This window comes from Onychostoma macrolepis, chromosome 06 (genome assembly GCF_012432095.1).
Source record: "Onychostoma macrolepis isolate SWU-2019 chromosome 06, ASM1243209v1, whole genome shotgun sequence".
NCBI classification, from domain to species: Eukaryota; Metazoa; Chordata; class Actinopteri; order Cypriniformes; family Cyprinidae; genus Onychostoma; species Onychostoma macrolepis.
Window position 1 is genome coordinate 2,358,005 of NC_081160.1, and position 18,324 is coordinate 2,376,328.

Here is an 18,324-nt window from a genome sequence, read left to right on the forward strand (position 1 = left end):
AGCATGTGAAAAGAAGGAAAACCTGTCCCCCCCCTATTTAATATGACTCTATAATTATAATAATAATAAATTGCAATTAAATATACTATTGCAATAAAAAATTTACTTTTTAAAATTTAAATAAATACAATTTTAACACTAATAATAAAAAATATATTTACTATTAACACTACTACTACTATTAATATAATAAAATAACATATTTACTTTATTAGTAGTAGTACTATTATTATTTAAAACAATAAAAATATTTAATTATTATATTATTATATATAATTATAATACAATTATATTGCAATAATATTATTGTACTGTAAATTAAAACGACGACAACAACAACAACAATAATAATAATAAATTGCAATAAATATACAATTGCAATAACATTTTTATTTAATTTTTAAATTTAAATTAAGTACAATTTTACTATTTTTACTATTACTAATATAATATAATATAAGATAATATAATATACCAATAACAACAACAATAATAATCATCATTTTTTAGCTTTTATTTTAGTGGAAACAACAGGGAGACCTTAAAACTTCCTTTTTGTTAGCAGCAGATTTATAAACAGGTCTCAATACAAGTTTGAAAGTAAAGAGAGAAAAACATAAACAATTTTTTTTGTTGTTGATTTTTTATAATTTAGGGCCATGCCAGCTACCATGGCTATATTCATGGTGAGAAACGAGGGGAAAATAGAACAAGTAAATAAATAAACTGTAGAAAACATCAAATAAAAACTTGTATAAAAGGTTTTTGAAGTGAATCTTTGACCTCTGGTTTGCAGTAACTCACCTTGGTGATGCGTGGGTGCGTGCAGCGGCTGTTTCCGGTGGTCGCGTGCATCCAGGTGTGCTCCGGCTGAGCGCATTCCTGCCGCAGAGAGCACTTCCTGTCCTGAACACACCAGCCGCACTCGAAGCTGGGGTCGGCCTTCAGACACAAACCACAGCTCTCCCGCAACGCATAACACTTATACAGGTGCGCTGCAGAGAGGAAAAGAGATTCGCTTACCATTTATTTTAAACTCTGTTGATTATCTAAATCTCATGCTGCATCCCATTCAACTCAGGACGCTGGACTTTGCAGGAAACTCAGATTTTCAATGACACAGTCAAGAGGTTTCCAGACTGATTCCAGGGAAATAGAAAACATTAATAAAAATGAAAATAATAAATAAATAAATTCCAATAATAATAAACCAAGGTAAAAACTAAGATTACAATAAATATACAAATAAAGACAAATAAAAATTTAATTAAATAAATAAATAAAAGTATAATAGATTAAATCAATCAAATAAACAAATAAATAAATAAATATTAGCTTTAAAAAAATGAATAAACAGATTAAAATATAAATAAGTGAATGAATGAATAAATAAACAAGAAAAAAATTAATATCAGATTAAAATAAATAAAGCTTAAAATTTTGATTAAAATAAATAAATAATTAAAGATTTAAAAAATAAATAAGCATTTAACAGTGCAGTCCTATAATGAGCAAATATGTAATATTAAATTAATAGAAACTAAATATTTTTCACACTATAATTTAATACGAGTCTTTATACAAGAAACCACATAGTTGGCCTTTAAATTTAAGATGATCATATTTGGGCATCTGTGGCATACAAAACATTGAAAACCCCTGACATATCTATCAATTAAAGCGTCAAGCTAATGTTGTATTCTAAGCCTCAGTGGGTCAGAAGTAAGAGATTTGAAGTAGAAACACTCCACATTTGACTGTGTATGGATGACAGCATGAGTTCAAACTGATGCCAGCATTATGAATCATGAGCAACAACACACCTGCGGAGCTGAAGGACAGGATTCATTTATTACCACATTGCATCTGCTTTTCCTGCATACAAACTGCAGGGAATGTGAAGCGTGCTTGTTTATACAAGCAAACGATGCTTTAAAACATTTATAGATGCCGCACCTCTCTCCAGCAGCATCCTGTGGCGGTTGCTAGGCTACCGGCTACAGTGTACCGCAGTGGTCGCCATGGTTACCTTGGATGTTGTGAGGGTTGTCAATGATGAAGTTTCCATTCCACACCACAGACAGATCAACGGGAAGATCGCTGATGTCACTTCCTTCATAGTTATACTGCAACACAAGAACAAATGACATTTAACAAAATCCAACACATACATGAATATGACAGAACATTTAGCCAGATTTGAGCAGCGTTTGCCTGTGCAGAACTCTCTAACATGGTGCTTGCGTGATGCTAGGCGGTTATTTTAAGATGTAAAGCATCTCCTCAGGTGACCGTGAGGCCGTTCTTGACCTCTACTCTGTTATTTTCCTGTTTTATTAATATGATATTATTTATTTAAGAGCTGGGACGCTGCATGTACACTGCACACAGTGAAGGACGCTCACTAATAAGGGTTTACAAAACAGTGTCCTTCTGAACCGTCTCACACGCATCCTTTCATTCGCCCTTAACTCTCATTAAAGTTTCAGTCAGTCTGTTCTCTCACTGGACGTCTTCCCAAGACAAACATCTGCTTTTGTTTTACATAATTGTTATTTGCTCAAACTCATTTCCGCTACTAAATAAAAAATAAAAAGGTACTTTTCTTCTTTAAGCAGAATTTTGAGATACAAACTCCCAACTGTAAGAAAATAATTCCGAATTGTGAGCTGCTTTATTCCTCAGAATTGGAGTTTATAAATCACAACTCTGAGAAAAGTCAGAATTGCAGGATTTAAACTCAGAATTCCAAGAGAAAAACCAAAATTGCGAGATCGCAAAACTGCAAGAAAGTCAAAATCGCAAGATATAAACGCAAAATTGAGAGAAAAACTCAAAATTGCAATAAAAAAGACAGAATTGAGAGAAAAAAGTCATAAGTGCAAAATATAAACTCAGAGTTGTGAGAAAAAAAATCTAAATTGAGAGGAAAAAACTCAAAATTGCAATAAAAAAACAATTGTGAGAAAAAGTCATAACTGCAAGAAATAAACTCAGAATTGTGAGAAAAAACTCAAAATTGTGAGAAAAAAGACAGAACTGCAATATATAAACTGCAATATATAAAAAAAAATTCACAAATCAAAAATGCAAAATTGCGAGAATTGTGAGATATAAACTCAGAATTTGCGAGAAGTCGGAATTACCTTTAAAAAAAAATGGCGGAAACTGGCTTACATACATAACACTACAGGATCCAGAGAGCAGGTTCAGGTGTGTTTTATGTCCTAAAAAAATCAATGCTTTAAAAAATACAATGTCATCATCTTTAAATAGATTTAATATATTAGAAAAATCAGGTTTGTCTGCATGTCCTGACGTCCCAGACCTCCGTCACAGATGAAAACCTACAGGAGTGGTGGAGGAATATTCACGTGTTTGTGTGTGTGCGTGCGTGTGTGTGATGAGTCGAAGGACTCAGGATGAGGGAAACACACAGAGGAGCGACAGCATGAATCACTGAATAGAGATTAATGAAGGAGCACTACAGCGCTTCACCGCGGTCCCTCCCTCTGAGAGAAGAGAGCGGCACGTTTAAGACACACACACACAACATGCAGGAATAAATAAATGAAATGCTACAGAAAGAGAGAGAGAGATTCTGTAGCAGTCGCACTCAGATAATTGCTTATTTTGAGAACAGACCTGCATTGAGCTGTTAGAAAGCAAAGCTCTCAGAAACACACACACACACACGACAGAGATTTCAAAGAGTCTCTGAGGAAAAAACAATGTGAGGCTAAGGTGCTCTGGATGGGTTCCAGGGCGTTGCTATGCAGTTGCTAGGGTGTTCTGAATATACTTACTGTCTTAGCCACCCTCTGTGATATTCTGGTCTGTAAAAATGCCATGGTCGCCTAAAATCACTAACCCACATGTAAGCGATGATAACAGTGATACTGTCCATAGTATGAAGCACACACTCATCTGTCATTCATTATTTGCATTTGCACTCATGAGCCACGGATAATTAACTAGGCACTAACGATTTGGTCTCTCATTAGTTAGGAAATGAAAAATGATTTACGGTCTGAACTCGAGCTCTGCTCTGTCTTACATGTACGTTATGGTAATTCATTCCCCCCACAGGCTGCAGACATGCAATCGATTTATTTGGCGAGAGACTGACGCTTTTGAGCAGCCGGTTAACCTCTCACCGGCGTGGGAAGACAAGCGCTCGTCTAATTAAATAAACGAGAGATGACGCGGCGAGGCTGAAGAGGACAATGTGTTTGAGTGTGTGTGAGCGGTCCGCATCAGATGATTATCACTGGAAAGAGTTTGATTTCATTTACTAATATACATGTGCTATATAAAGAGAGCACATCCGCCCACTGCAGAACACATGCTTCCTATTTGCACATCTCACCAAGAATATTACCGTTAACCAAAAAATGTTACAAAGATGAAAACCAGCGGTGAAAACTGAATTACAAACGAGAGGTTGCTAAATGATGAATGCATGCATCAATAAATGCATAAATAAGTGAATAAAAGCAAGTATGCATAAACCTATAAATCCATAAATAAGTGCATAAATGCATGCATGCATTAACAAATAAACCTATACATAAGCACATAAATGCATGCATGCATAAATAAATTCATTATGCATGTATGAATTTATGTGCTTATAATTAATAATAAAATAACAATATTAATAAACATGAATAAGAGAAAAAAGCAAGCATGCATAAATAAGTGCATAAATGCATGCATGCATAAATAAACAAATAAATGCAATAAACAAGTGCATTAATGTATGCATGCATATACAAATAAATGCATGTATTGCAGACAAAATCAATGTATCTAATTACACAAGATGTGCTCATCTGATATCAAATCCTGTGCTGTGAAAGTAAAACTTATTATGACAAAGTAATTTACAAAAAATTGAAACCCAATAAAAAGTATATCAAAGTTAAAAAGCAAACTCCAAAAAAGAAATAAAAATATGAACTAGTGAACCTTTCAAAACAACAATAAGCCAAGTCATTGTTTCTTTCTTTTGTCTTGTTAATCTGATCTCCACACAATCACAGCAGTAATCATATGTTTGGCGGGTGGAGTCTCATGTGGGACACTGAAGGATGTTGATTTAGTGATTCAGCTGATGGTTTAATGATCTTGTCCTTCCTCTGACCTCGGCTATTGTGTCCTGAAGCAGGACCCTTGCTGCTCTGGGGATGTTGTAACATGGACCCCTGTGGGAAAACGCCTCAATCCTCCCAATGCAAATAAATATTACAATAAGAGTGTGTGCTCATATCAAGCTCACCTCATTCAGCCTGATTTAAGCAACTTATTTGCTGTTCATTCAAATGTGAGACATATACTCAAAAAGCAACCAAGTATAGAAACCCTTATATTGCTGTTGTGAGCTTAACTGCGGTAAAATCATGGCTTATTGTTTTCCACCTAAACCTCAGTTAAGAGTGAGAGAAGAATGCATCATTCCGACTCATCTTCATACAACAACTACCGTTAAAATAATATTACTCTAAAGTCCCTCCATATTCAATTGTAAACTTCATTTCTCTTAAGTGATTAATGATTTAAAGCAGTTCTATATCTGATGTCCCGACACACACACACACACACTCATTGTCTCTCTCTGGATCAGGTGCAGTGAGTTTCTAAAAGCCTCCGCTGTTCTTGAACGGCCCCCGGCTACAGTCTCTCTCTCTCTCTCTCTCTCCTCATCCTCTCTTGCTTCATTTTTCTTTACCGTAGTATCTATTACTGCTGTGTCGCTCTCACACTGTAATTAATCATCATTTTTTATCAGTGTCTCCTCTAATTGGTTCTCATCAGAACTCTGCTGCACCTCACACACACACCTGCCGCCGCCGTCATCAGCTGTACGAGAGCCGCTCTATTCATTTCTATTCTCCTCCAGCCTGTTTTCTGACAGACTGAAAGAGCTTCATAAAGGAAGATGAATTGAACACAGTGACAGATACTGTGTGTCAGACGGAGTCTTCAGGGACAAATGCGGAAACGTGATACCAAGCATGTGTAACGCAGCCACAGAAACATAATGTCAACTTATTTTTTTAATTTTAAAAATTATTTTGAACAATATTTATAAATCCAATCCAGAGATTATATTATGATTATATTTATGGATTATATGATTGCCATATTTATATAAATTACCTTCCTAAGAGGGTCGGTAAGATTTTTTTAAGCAATTACTAGTTTTATTCAGCAAAGTTGCATTAAACTGATTAAAAGTTTCTTCAAAGATATTGTTAATGTTTTTTAATAAATGCTGTTCATCAAATAATCCTGATAAATAAGATGCATTTCTGTTTCCATAAAAATATTGGGTAAAGACATTTATAACGTTACTAAAGATTTCTATTTCACATAAATGCTGTTCTTTTGAATTTTCTATTCATCAAACACAAAAAGCACAACTGTTTTCAACATGGATAATAATCAGAAATGTTTCTTGAGCAGCAAATCAGCATATTATTATGATTTCTGAAGGATAACGTGACACTGAAGACTGCAGTAATGATGCAAAAAAAAAAGATTTGATCACAGCAATAAATTCACAGCATTTTAACATATTCGCATAGAAAACAGCTATTTTAAATAGTTATTTTTTTCACAATTTCTACAGCATGTTTGATCAAATAAATGCAGGCTTGGTTTGCAGAAGAGACACACAGTAGTGTACACACTCAGCCCAGAAACACATTTGTCATCATCTAGCTTGACAGCCCTTCAAACCACATTTCCCATGAGCCCCTCTCACTTCCTGCTTTCCCTGTGCAGCTTTATCCAGTTAGAGGAATGCCAGCTGTGGTTTTCCCATGCATCCGAGCGCCAGCTCACGATCACAGCAGTTCAGACGGGGAGGAGTGTGTTTGTGTGTGACGCTGATGCAGTTTTTGGGTCTGTTCTGACCACTAGAGTGCAAGAAGAGCCTTCGGATGGAAACCACAAGAACACAATACAACCCAATCGTCCAGGGAGAAACAGGCAGCCAAAGCCAGACAACAAGAAGAGCTTGTGTCCAAAAACACACGCCCATCTAGACAGACACACACTGCTTATAATGCTCAAACTCTGCCAAATAAGTTTCTGTTTTCAACTATCGGACAGCAGGACGAATCCTCCACCATCTGTGCTGCTTCATCAAAACAATAAGACACTGTGTGTGTGTTTGGATATAAATACTGTTCTCATCTGCCGCTCTTCTTTTTAGATCAATGCGCCAGTTATTAAGTATGTTTGCAACAGTGTGTGTGTAGGAATAACACAAATTCACAATAATCTATCCACTCCGGATAAATAACCTACAACACACACGCACTGAAGCTGGTGGATTAACCATAGATTATCATTCTCATTACTGTATCGATCTGCAGGAGCATCACATGCATGACTGTGATATGATCATATGACAGGAACTTATTGATTTAGACATTGGGAATCAATCAAACCTAACGTGATTTCATATGAAAATAACACTGATCTTTTACTGTTTAACTGCTTTATTATTTAACATGCTGAATCAATGCAGCACTGCTGATATGAAAGTGAAGATTATATCATTATATGTCATCATTGTGAGGTACTACAAGTGTGTGTATGCAAACTCTTATATAAATTCAGTTTCTTGTGTTTCTTGTGCCACATGACAATCTGAAATGTGCTGGAATACAATTAACAACGTTATACAGTCTTCAAAATCTAAATGCATAAAGTAAAAATTTTTTTTAATGTTTCCGAATGCAGAATGTCTCTTCATTTATTTGATCAAAATACAGCAAAAACAGCAATATTGTGAAACATTATTACAATTTAAAATAGCTGTTTTCTATGTGAATATATTGTAAAATGTAATTTATTCCTGTGATGCAAAGTTGAATTTTTACTCCAGTCTTCCATGTCTACTGAAGAACATTTCCATCACATAATTAAAAGAATGCATTAGTAAATCATAATAACGGCATAAAAAGCCCTAATTATGAAATAAGTGGAAATTATGAGATACTGAGGCATAATTAGTTGAAATTATGACAAAAAGCCAAACTGAGACAAAAGGTCATAATTATGATATGAAAAAAAAAATTATATATATATATTTTTTTTGACTTTGACTTTGTCTAATATTGGTAAACTTTTATGTCAGAATCTTGACTTTATCTCGTAATTATGATTGAAGCATGATTTTTTTCATAATGTTGCAAAAAAATGGGCTTCCATAAGCATTACATGATCCTTCAGAAATCATCTTTAATTCTAAGGCTCAATTCTTGCACCGCTCTTGTTTAGCCTGTATATGCTCCCACTAAGTCAAATAATGAGAACGAACCAAATTGCCTATCACAGCTATGCTGATAAGACCCAGATTTACCTAGCCTTATCTCAAATGACTACAGCCCCATTGACACCCTCTGCCAATGCATTGATGAAATAAACTGTTGGATGTCCCAGAACTTTCTTCAGTTAAACAAGGAGAAAACTGAAGTCATTGCATTTAGGAACAAAGATGAAGTTCTCAAGGTGAATGCATACCTTGACTCTAGGAGTCAAACAACTAAAAATCAAGTCAAAAATCTTGGGGTGTTTCTGGAGACAGACCTTAGTTTTAGTAGTCATGTCAAAGCAGTAACTAAAACAGCATACTATCATCTCAAAAACATTGCAAGAATTAGATGTTTTGTTTGCTGTTTAGACTTGGAGAAACTTGTTCATGTCTTTATCACCAGCAGGGTGGATTATTGTAATGGTCTCCTTCCAAAGAAGACCATTAGACAGCTGCAGCTCATCCAGAACGCTGCTGCCAGGATTCTGACTAGAACCAGAAAATCTGAGCATATTACACCAGTCCTCAGGTCCTTACACTGGCTTCCAGTTACATTTAGGATTGATTTTAAAGTACTTTTACTCGTTTATAAATCACTCAATGGCCTAGGACCTAAATACATTGGAGATATACTCACCAAATATAAACCTAACAGACCACTCAGATCATTAGGATCGAGTCAGTTAGAAATACCAAGGGTTCACACAAAACAAGGGGAGTCTGCTTTTAGCTATTATGCCACCCACAGTTGGAACCAGCTTCCAGAAGAGATCAGATGTGCTAAAACATTAGCCACATTTAAATCAGATCAGACATTATCATTCACATCAGACTCAAAACTCATCTGTTTAGCTGTGCATTTGTTGAATGAGCGCTGTGCTACGTCCGAACTCATTTTCTATTCTTAACTGTTTTAAATTCTTTTTAAATCAATTTTTATATAATTTCTTTGTTTTTATTCTTTTTTTCAATTCCTTGTTGTGATTATTTTTTTGAATGACTATTTCACTTCCTTTTGCACTATGTATTACCACGGTGTATGAAATGTGCTATATAAATAAACTTGCCTTGCCTAATATGCTGATTTGCTGCTCAAGAAACATTTCTGACTATTATCAGTTGAAAACAGTTGTGCTGCCCAATCTTTTTGTGGAAAATGATGCATTTTATTTTTCAGGATCCACAGATGAATAGAAAGTTGAACAGCATTTATTTAAAACAGAAATATTTCATTATAAATGTCTTTACTGTCACTTTTACATTTATTCATTTGGCAGACGCTGTTATCCAAAGCAACTTAAGAGTTGACTTTTGATCAATTTAATGCATCCATGATGAATAAAAGTGTTTAGTTCTCAAAAAAATCTACCGACCCCAAACTTTTGAAGGAACACACCTCAAGAGTGAAAGACTTCAGTATGCTTCTGTCACAATGAACAGCGGTTCTCTGAAGTGCAGAGCTAGTGTAGATGTAGAGAGCACTGAGGTGTGTAACTCACGGTGGTTTTCTGGCACTGAATGCTGGAGCTGTTGAAGCGCAGCGCCGTCACGCTCTGCGTCTCGCCCTGGATGCGGAAGATGCACTCGTAGTTCCTCTGGCCGGACTGAGGCTGCGGAAGGTTTCGGGCCGACAGCGTGATGGGCTTCGGGACGCCGATGGGGATGTAGATCTGAGTGGACGGCAGAATCTGAGGACAGTCCTGTGAAAACAAGACCAACATCAGTTATCATCAGCCGACTCAAACACTTCTGGAAAGAGAAATAATTCTTATTGAAACAACAAAACACAGGAAGGACATCGAGCGATCAGTCGTCCAGACCAGCTGACATGTTTGACGTTGGGTTAAACAAGCCTGATGGGGAACATATGGAGCAACATCACGCAAAGACCTGCAGGAGAAACGAGCTGGACGCTGACATTATCTGGAGAATATCCCAGAATACCTCACTGCTCTGTGTGTGTGTGTGTGTGTGTGTGTGTGTGTGTGTACACTTTAGGAATAAAATATGAATTAAGTCAGTCAGGCCTCAAAATATGACTGCATGTTCAAACAATTTTTAATGTTTTCCAAACAAGTCTCTTCTGCTCACCAAGGCAGCATTAATTTGATTAAAACAAAGTAAAAACAGTTAAACTGTGAAATACTATTAGCATTTAAAATAATGTTATTTATTGCTGTGATCAAAGCTGAATGCATCATTGCTCCAGTCTTCAGTGTCACATGATCTTCAGAAATCATTCTAATATGCTGATTTGCTGCTCAAGAAACATTTCTGATTATTATCAATGTTGAAAACAGATTTCAAAAGAACAGCATTTATTTGATACAGAAATCTTTTGTACGACTTTAATGTCACTTCTGATCAATTTAATGCATCCTTGCTGAATAAAAAAAAAAAAATCTTATTGACCCCAAACTTTTTGAACAGTAGTGTATATATACACATTTATATAAAAATAATTCTATAGATAATTAACAAAAATGTATAAAAATGAAATGTAGTTTTATTAATATATAAATTAATACAGTAGTCAACATTTGAAGTGGATCAAAAAAGTTCAAAGTTGTCCTAAGACAAGAACGCATTTTGGTTTTAGGTTTTAGGATGAAAGGTTTTGATCCACTTCAAATGTTGACGACTGTATATAAACCTTTTGTAACATTATAAATATCTTTACTGTCACTTTTGATCAATTTAATGCATCGTTGCTGAATAAAAATATTATTTAAAAATAATCTTATATGTACACACACACTTAAATATAAAGAATTCTATAAATAATTAACAATTATATATAAAATATGTATTTTTATTAATATATAACACTTTTGTAACATTACAAATGTCCAGAGGCAGACAGTAGTGAAGTATTTTTACTCTGCTGTAAAATGCTTTATCAGACTGTTTTTCTTTAGAAAACTTTACTTCGCATAGCATAATGTCATACTTTTTACTGCACTACATTTCATATTAAATATAATTTAATACTTAATTACATTAGAAATCTATTACTTTCTTACTTTTACTCAAGTAAACGTAATTCAAAGATTTACTTGAGTACAAGAAAGTACTACATTTTTAATGTTTAAGGTAAAAAAAAACAAAAAAAAAACCTGACAACTTTAATTTATGAAATATAGTGCTGTAAAAAGTATGACATTATGCTTTGGAATGTAGTAAAGTAAATTATTCCAAAGAAAAACTACACTAATAAACTACAGATATTTTTTTAATTTTTAAAAATACTTCACTGCTGTCAACCTCTGCAAATGTCTTTGCTGTCACTTTTGATCAATTTAATGTCTTTAATAAACAAAAGCATTAATTTTAAATCTTTCTGACCTGATCTTTGAACAGTAATGCATATACATTGTGTGCTGGATACAGTCATAACGCTTCATGTCAACAAGCACCGAGGATGGAAAAACGGGAGGACAGAAGACGGGAAGTTGACACTCGACAGCTACAGAAAAGCTCTTATGAAGCTATTTATGTATAAACATCATAAAAATGGTTTTACAGAGAATCTGGTAGGAGAACTGAGAGTGAGAGAGGAGGAAGTAGTTAAAGAACGAGACTCAAACTCTCTCTGAATGACGCTGCTAAACGAAGCAGTGAAATCAGCTGTCAGTGCGGTGCTTCTGAGTCTCTCTGAGATCGAGAGGATAAACGCAAGAGCAGGAAATCAGCGGATTCCTCCAGGTGTCTAGACAGCGTTCCTCCTCAAACCGAAGGAAATTCTCCTGATTTCATGAGTAAACTGACAGTATTTTTGGTAACAGCGCTGGTTTCCTGGCTTCTGCTTATTTAGCGCAAAGAGTGACCGCAGCAGCGTCCGGTTAGCCGCCCACACGCCTGTAAAACACAGCGACCGTACAGAGGCAAACCAGCAACGAGATGTTTTAAGGAAGCATGTTTGCTCATTAAAACAGTCCAAAATTTCCACTGGGAAATTTTTAGAAACTCTCTTTTTTTTTTAAAGGGCTTCTGCAGAACCAAACCAAATCAGCAAATCAGCATATTAGAATGATTTCTGAAGATCATGTGACACTGAAGACTGGAGTAACGATGCTGAAAATTCAGCTTTGATCACAGGAATAAATTACAGTTTAATAGATATTCAACATATTAAACAGTTGTTTTAAATTGTAATAATATTTTACAATTTTACTGTACTTATCAATGCATCCTTGAAAGTTTTGAATGGTTTTGTGCACAAACACAATTATTAACACTGCAGCAAAAGCTGCTCATAGACTATTGGATAGAAGAAGCCACACCTGCTTCTAAAATATCATATCTCCCACCGTGAAACATTAATATTTGTTCCGGTAAGCCGGGGCAGAGCAACCATATTCAAATCCTTCCAGCGGCCCGGAGCACAAGAGCCATAAAATCCACTTTCAACACCGAAGAAAACAGCTTTGTGCAATAAAAGGAAAATGAGCCGTAATACGACTTCAAGAAGCCCATCAGAAAGCCACTGATCATTCTCAAGTCAGTGTGCTGAACTAATTTAAATGTTTAAATTTAATTTATTTAAATTAAATGGCCTCGTTTAAATATTTCCGAGTTAAATTGAATGGAAAGCAAACGTCGTTTAGATGTCAGAGCTCTTCAGTGTGTGATTACCCATCGACACACTCTCTATAGTGACCTCATCAGTCGAGGATCTGTTCTCTAGTGAGCCTCCAGTGCTGTCTACATAGGGAGGGTCTTCAAAGACTGCATCCTCTACTTACAATTTAACATGTAGCTGGATAATCAAAGCATAAACACACAGCACACACAATTATTGGGTGAAACTGAATTACTTTTTCATATTAAATGAAGAAAGTCAACATTTCTCTAGGCTCTGTCTGCTATCTTGGATGAATTTTTGCTGCCTTTAGGGTCCTTTGGGAACTTCCAGCCTACAAATTTAGAAATGGGAGTTTGCTCTGTGAAATAATTGGATGCAATGGCCAATTCCATATTTGGTCCTCTCTTTTTCAATAAATGACAAAGACAAAAAGCGTTATAGTGCTAATTCAACAAAATGAAGAGCAAAGGGTGAGCATTAGGTGTGTAATTGATGCTTTGAGTGTTTTGTTATTCTTGTGATGGCAAAGAAAATGAATTAGTAATGAATCGCACAGGCTTGTCATCTAAAAAATGCAATAAAATGAGGAGTATTTACTGTCAACTTTATGTCTACTCTTCATCAACAATAATCAATATTTGAATAAATTAATTACGCACAATTTACTTATGTATTTTATCATTAATCAATCCGTGCTGTTAATGTTAACTAAAACTATTAAAATCATTCTTTGTTCATTGAATTAAATCTAAAATAAAATATAAATATTAACTGAAAAAAACAGAAATGTCACCTTGGCAACTAACTGAAATAAAATAAAAATAATAATAATAATTAATTAATTAAAGCATAATAACAATATTTAAAAATAAAAAGTTAAATTCAGAAAACAATTACTAAAACATACTAAAAGTAAAATTACAAATATAAAAATAAAAGCTACTTCTAAATATTAATAAATAATAGTATATAAATATTTAATGAAAAACTCTAGAAATTTAGAAAGGTTGCCTTGGTAACTAACTAAAATAAAATACATTGAAAAAAAAAATTAAAGCTTAATAGATATATTTGAATACAAATTTTAAAATAAAAGCTAATTCAAAATATTAATGGATACTATAATGGTATATAAAAATATAAATATTTAATTAAAACATTAGAAATGTTGCCTAGGCAACTGACTGACATAAGTTCTAAAACTGAAACAGAAATAATAAATTAAAGGATAACAGAAATGTTTAAAAATATAAAATGACATTCACAAATCAAAATTGACAAACTTAAACTAAAATTAAAAATACAAAAATATTAATAAATAGTATAACAGCATATAAACAATACTAGAATTACACTGATTCCAACTATTTTGCATCAGCCACGATTCACTAACTGACACGCGTCCAACTTCAAATCCAGAGTTTCCCCATCGGTGATCAGGGTGTTTCACACCTCAGAAATACGATCATTCGCACCTGAATGCAGCGTGATTCATGACTCGCCACAATGCATTCTAGTATTGTCTTTTCTGTGCAGGATACAATGAGACCCCGCTTTAGAATGCGACAGATACGAGTTATCTTACAAGACAGCACAGAGCTGCTGCCTATCTTTTGGACCAGCCTCGGCGTCAGGGCACCAGTGAGGCCTAAAAATACTGTCTAGGTAGGCAGCACAGCAGCGTATGGAGCGGACACGCTAGAAATAACAAGTCATGCGTATAAATATAAAAGCGATGGAAGCGTGAGAGGATGTGTGATGGTAAGAAGGTGTCGGCCAAGAACAAAGAAAGAGAAAGAGAAAGAGAAAGGGACGACAGGAGAGGAAGTAATCACTCTGATAAAGTCATTTCTCTCTCTCTCTCTTCTTCTCCTCTGGTTTAATTATTCAAAGTGGATTAGATCTGCGCTTCAGCTGCCCAATGCATCCCAGCGATGAATATTACATACACAGACAGAGAGAAAGAGAGAGAGAGAGGAAAGATAAAACAGGGTGGCGGATATGAACTGAGAAGAAAGGAGCGAACAATAGCAAAACGGGCTGAAAAAAAGCCAAAAACGACTGAATATCAGCATGCTAAAGCAGAGAATTGTGGGTAATGGGGTCAAAGGTGGTGCCAAAGGCCATGTGACCCATTTTTAAGGTCTCTCTGGAATGACGGCTGGTGTGTTTCACTGCACGCGTGTGATAAAACTCGCTCACTTCAGTCAGATCGACTTTAACCGGCTGGCACTCTTCGTCTAGTTGTTCTGCAGCTCTTAAAAAAAAAAAAGTCAGGAAGATAAGAGAGAATCCTACAAGAGGAATATCAGCGCGACGTGACAGGAGAAGTGAAAGAACAGACAGCGTAAAAGCAAATCATGTGTTAAAAATGAAGCGCGGACTCTTTCTGCCGCACTGATTCACATCTTTTCCGACTCAAAGCCTCTAACAGACGCCACCACTCATATATTCTGGCTTTGTTACTCGAATGGTGAACAAACGTTCAGTGCAGACCTGCCGAGGTGCAGAAAAGGCAAATGCGTGTGCAAAATTAAGTGCAGAATCTGGGATGAGTCAAATTCGGCAGGTACATAAAATCGCCAGTGACTTCGTTATGAATGTCAGCATGATTTACATTGAACTACATGACATTAAAAACAAACGTCTGACCTGCACTGATGCACTGAGGAGTCTCAAGAGGTTCAAATCAAACACAAACCGTCCACTAATGTAAACTACTGTCACGCCTTATATTTAGATTCACCATTAGAAGCTTATCTAGGATCAGTGTTTTCATCGGGGGGTCAAGGGTCAGCTGGTTAGCCGGGTTCAGACATTTTTCTCTCAAAAGTCATTCAAAAGTGGTACACTATTTAAGATACTGTTCAAAAGTTTGAGGTCAATAAGAATTTTGTAAGAAATGAATACTTTTATTTAGCAAGGATGCATTAAATTGATCAAAAGTGACGGTAAAGACATTTATAATGTTACAAAAGATTTCTATTTCAAATAAAAGCTGTTCTTTTGAACTTTCTATTCATCTGTGAATCCTGAAAAATAAAATGAAGGATCATGTGACACTGAAGACTGGAGTAATGATGCTGAAAATTCAACTTTGATCACAGGAATAAATTACATTTTAATATATATATATTCATGAAGAAAACCGTTATTTTATATTTTAATAATATTTCATCATTTTACTGTATTTTTTGATTAAATAAATGCAGCCTTGTTGAGCAGAAGAGACTAAAAATCGTTTTAAACTATTGAACGGTCGTGTAAATTCTTGTTATAATAGACTGCATGAAATGAACTTACACTGGGATTTTTAAATTATCCACTTTTTTAGCCAAATTAAATATTTTAGAGATGAGCTATAGAGAAAATGGATATTTGCAAAAGAATACACAACATTAAGACCTAGAAATCACAATTTTCTAATTTCCCATGACTGAACATGTAAAAAAAAAAAAAAAAAATGAAATACAAAAAAAAAAAAGAATAATCCCACGATCATTTCTTCCTCTTGAGGTCATTTTAAAAACATTTTTTTCTGCCTAGTAAAATATCATATGGGGAAAAATAAAACTATTTTCTTTTAAATAATAATTTTTTTTCAAAGCCAGTGATTTACGCTTCATTGGCAGAATGCAAACAGATTTCAGCAAAAGATTTATTCTGGCGAACCTGCATGAACTCCAACTCCATTTATTATTTGTATAGGATCACTGGGATCTGACTGTCTGTGGAACCTTCCAGAACCTCATTAGACTGTATGATATTCACAAGCTGTCAGAGGACGGTTCGAGGGAAACTACAAGAGAGCGACGGCCGCCCAGCTGGCACAGACGGACGCGGCTCCGCACGCCAACGCCTTTCCTTCCCGCAGCCTGCGCGTTATTTTCCACCTCTCCTCATTACAGTTCTTCCCTGCTTCTCTCTCGGTCCGAGCGCTGGAGAAACACATGGCGTCACATCTATAATGTAATCTCCCACGCTAGAGCCAGAGCCTTCGCACTCACACTTTCTCCCTCCACACATCTGGAGTCTATTAGAGGAAACCAGCGTGTTTCATCTGCTCTCCTACAGGCTTTTAAAACACTGAATTATGGGAGATTCCCGGCGGACTTGCACTCAGCCAATGAGCGAGCGGCGATGACCGGACTCTCTCGTCTTATCTCACTCCTCTTGCTCGCTCCAGTACAGCAGATCAGGTTTCTCATGAGTGAAAATCTGAGGACGGAGGAGGAGGAAGCGTGAGCGATCACGCCAGAGAGATAAACACGGCGCGATGCATCAGGTTTCCAGTGTCACTCAGTGAAAGCGAGAACAAATCAATGACATCTCGGCCAATCAGGACATATTCAATGTTTAAACTCAACGACAAATGCAGTTTGCAACCCATTACACTCACATTGTGTGATGCGCGACACTTGTCATGTGATGCATTTACATACGAAACTGGATATTTAATAAAAAAAAAAAAGGGGCTTGATTTTATTCATCAGTTTTGATTGGATGATTTGAGAAGAATTTAACATTTACTTAGTACATGTTTTGAATTTGGGTTATTATACTTAACTAAACCAATATAAAATGAACATTAACTGAAATATAATAATAAAAAATACAAATAAAAACATTTCTTATTTTATTTTAGTTGAACTACATAAATATTGAGAACTAAAACTGAAATAAAAATGTATACAAATCTGCACAGATATATAAACAAAAACTGCTAAAAAGGACAACAACAGAAAACACAATTACTAAAGCTATAACTGAAAATAAAAAAAATGAAAAATATAAAACTGATTTAAAATATTAATAAAATCTATAAAAGTATCTCAACAATACTAAAATAACATTTCCATAAGAAATTATGGGGCTCTTTGCAGAAAAAAAAAAATGTTGGATAAAAGTAATATAAATATTTACAATAGTTATCAAAGTTTAATAATCAGTTACACTAGCTGTGGGGTATGTAGGATTTTTTTTTTTTTTTTTTAAAGAAATTACTACTTTTATTCAGCAAAGATACATTAAATTGATCAAAAGTAACAGTAAAGACATTTATAATGTTACAAAAGATTTCTATTTCAAATAAATGCTGTTCTTTTAAGGCTACTATTTATTCGTGAATCCTGAAAAATAAAATGTATCATGGTTTCCACAAAAACATTTAACAGCACAACTGTTTTCAACATTGATAATAATCAGAAATGTTTCTTGAGCAGTAAATCAGCATATTAGAATGATTTCTGAAGAATCATGTGACACTGAAGACTGGAGCAATGATGCTGAAAATTCAACATTGCATCACAGGAATTAATTGCATTTGACTATATATTCACATAGAAAAGAGTTATTTTAAATTGTAATATTATTTCACAATTTTTACTGTATTTTTGATCAAAAACATACT

The 18,324-nt window shown here is 34.9% G+C and overlaps 1 protein-coding gene across 1 annotated transcript in view; it reads right to left on the reverse strand.

The window, feature by feature from the left end:
- The window catches only part of plxna1b (plexin A1b), a 134,813-nt gene that overhangs the window by 36,337 nt on the left and 80,152 nt on the right, over positions 1-18,324 (reverse strand). Inside the window, exons 10-12 of the mRNA XM_058777992.1 lie at positions 9,829-10,029; positions 2,030-2,126; positions 805-995 (exon numbers count right to left, since the gene is read on the reverse strand). Coding sequence (XP_058633975.1) covers positions 805-995; positions 2,030-2,126; positions 9,829-10,029 — 489 coding nt within the window. The remainder of the gene's footprint in view (positions 1-804; positions 996-2,029; positions 2,127-9,828; positions 10,030-18,324) is intronic.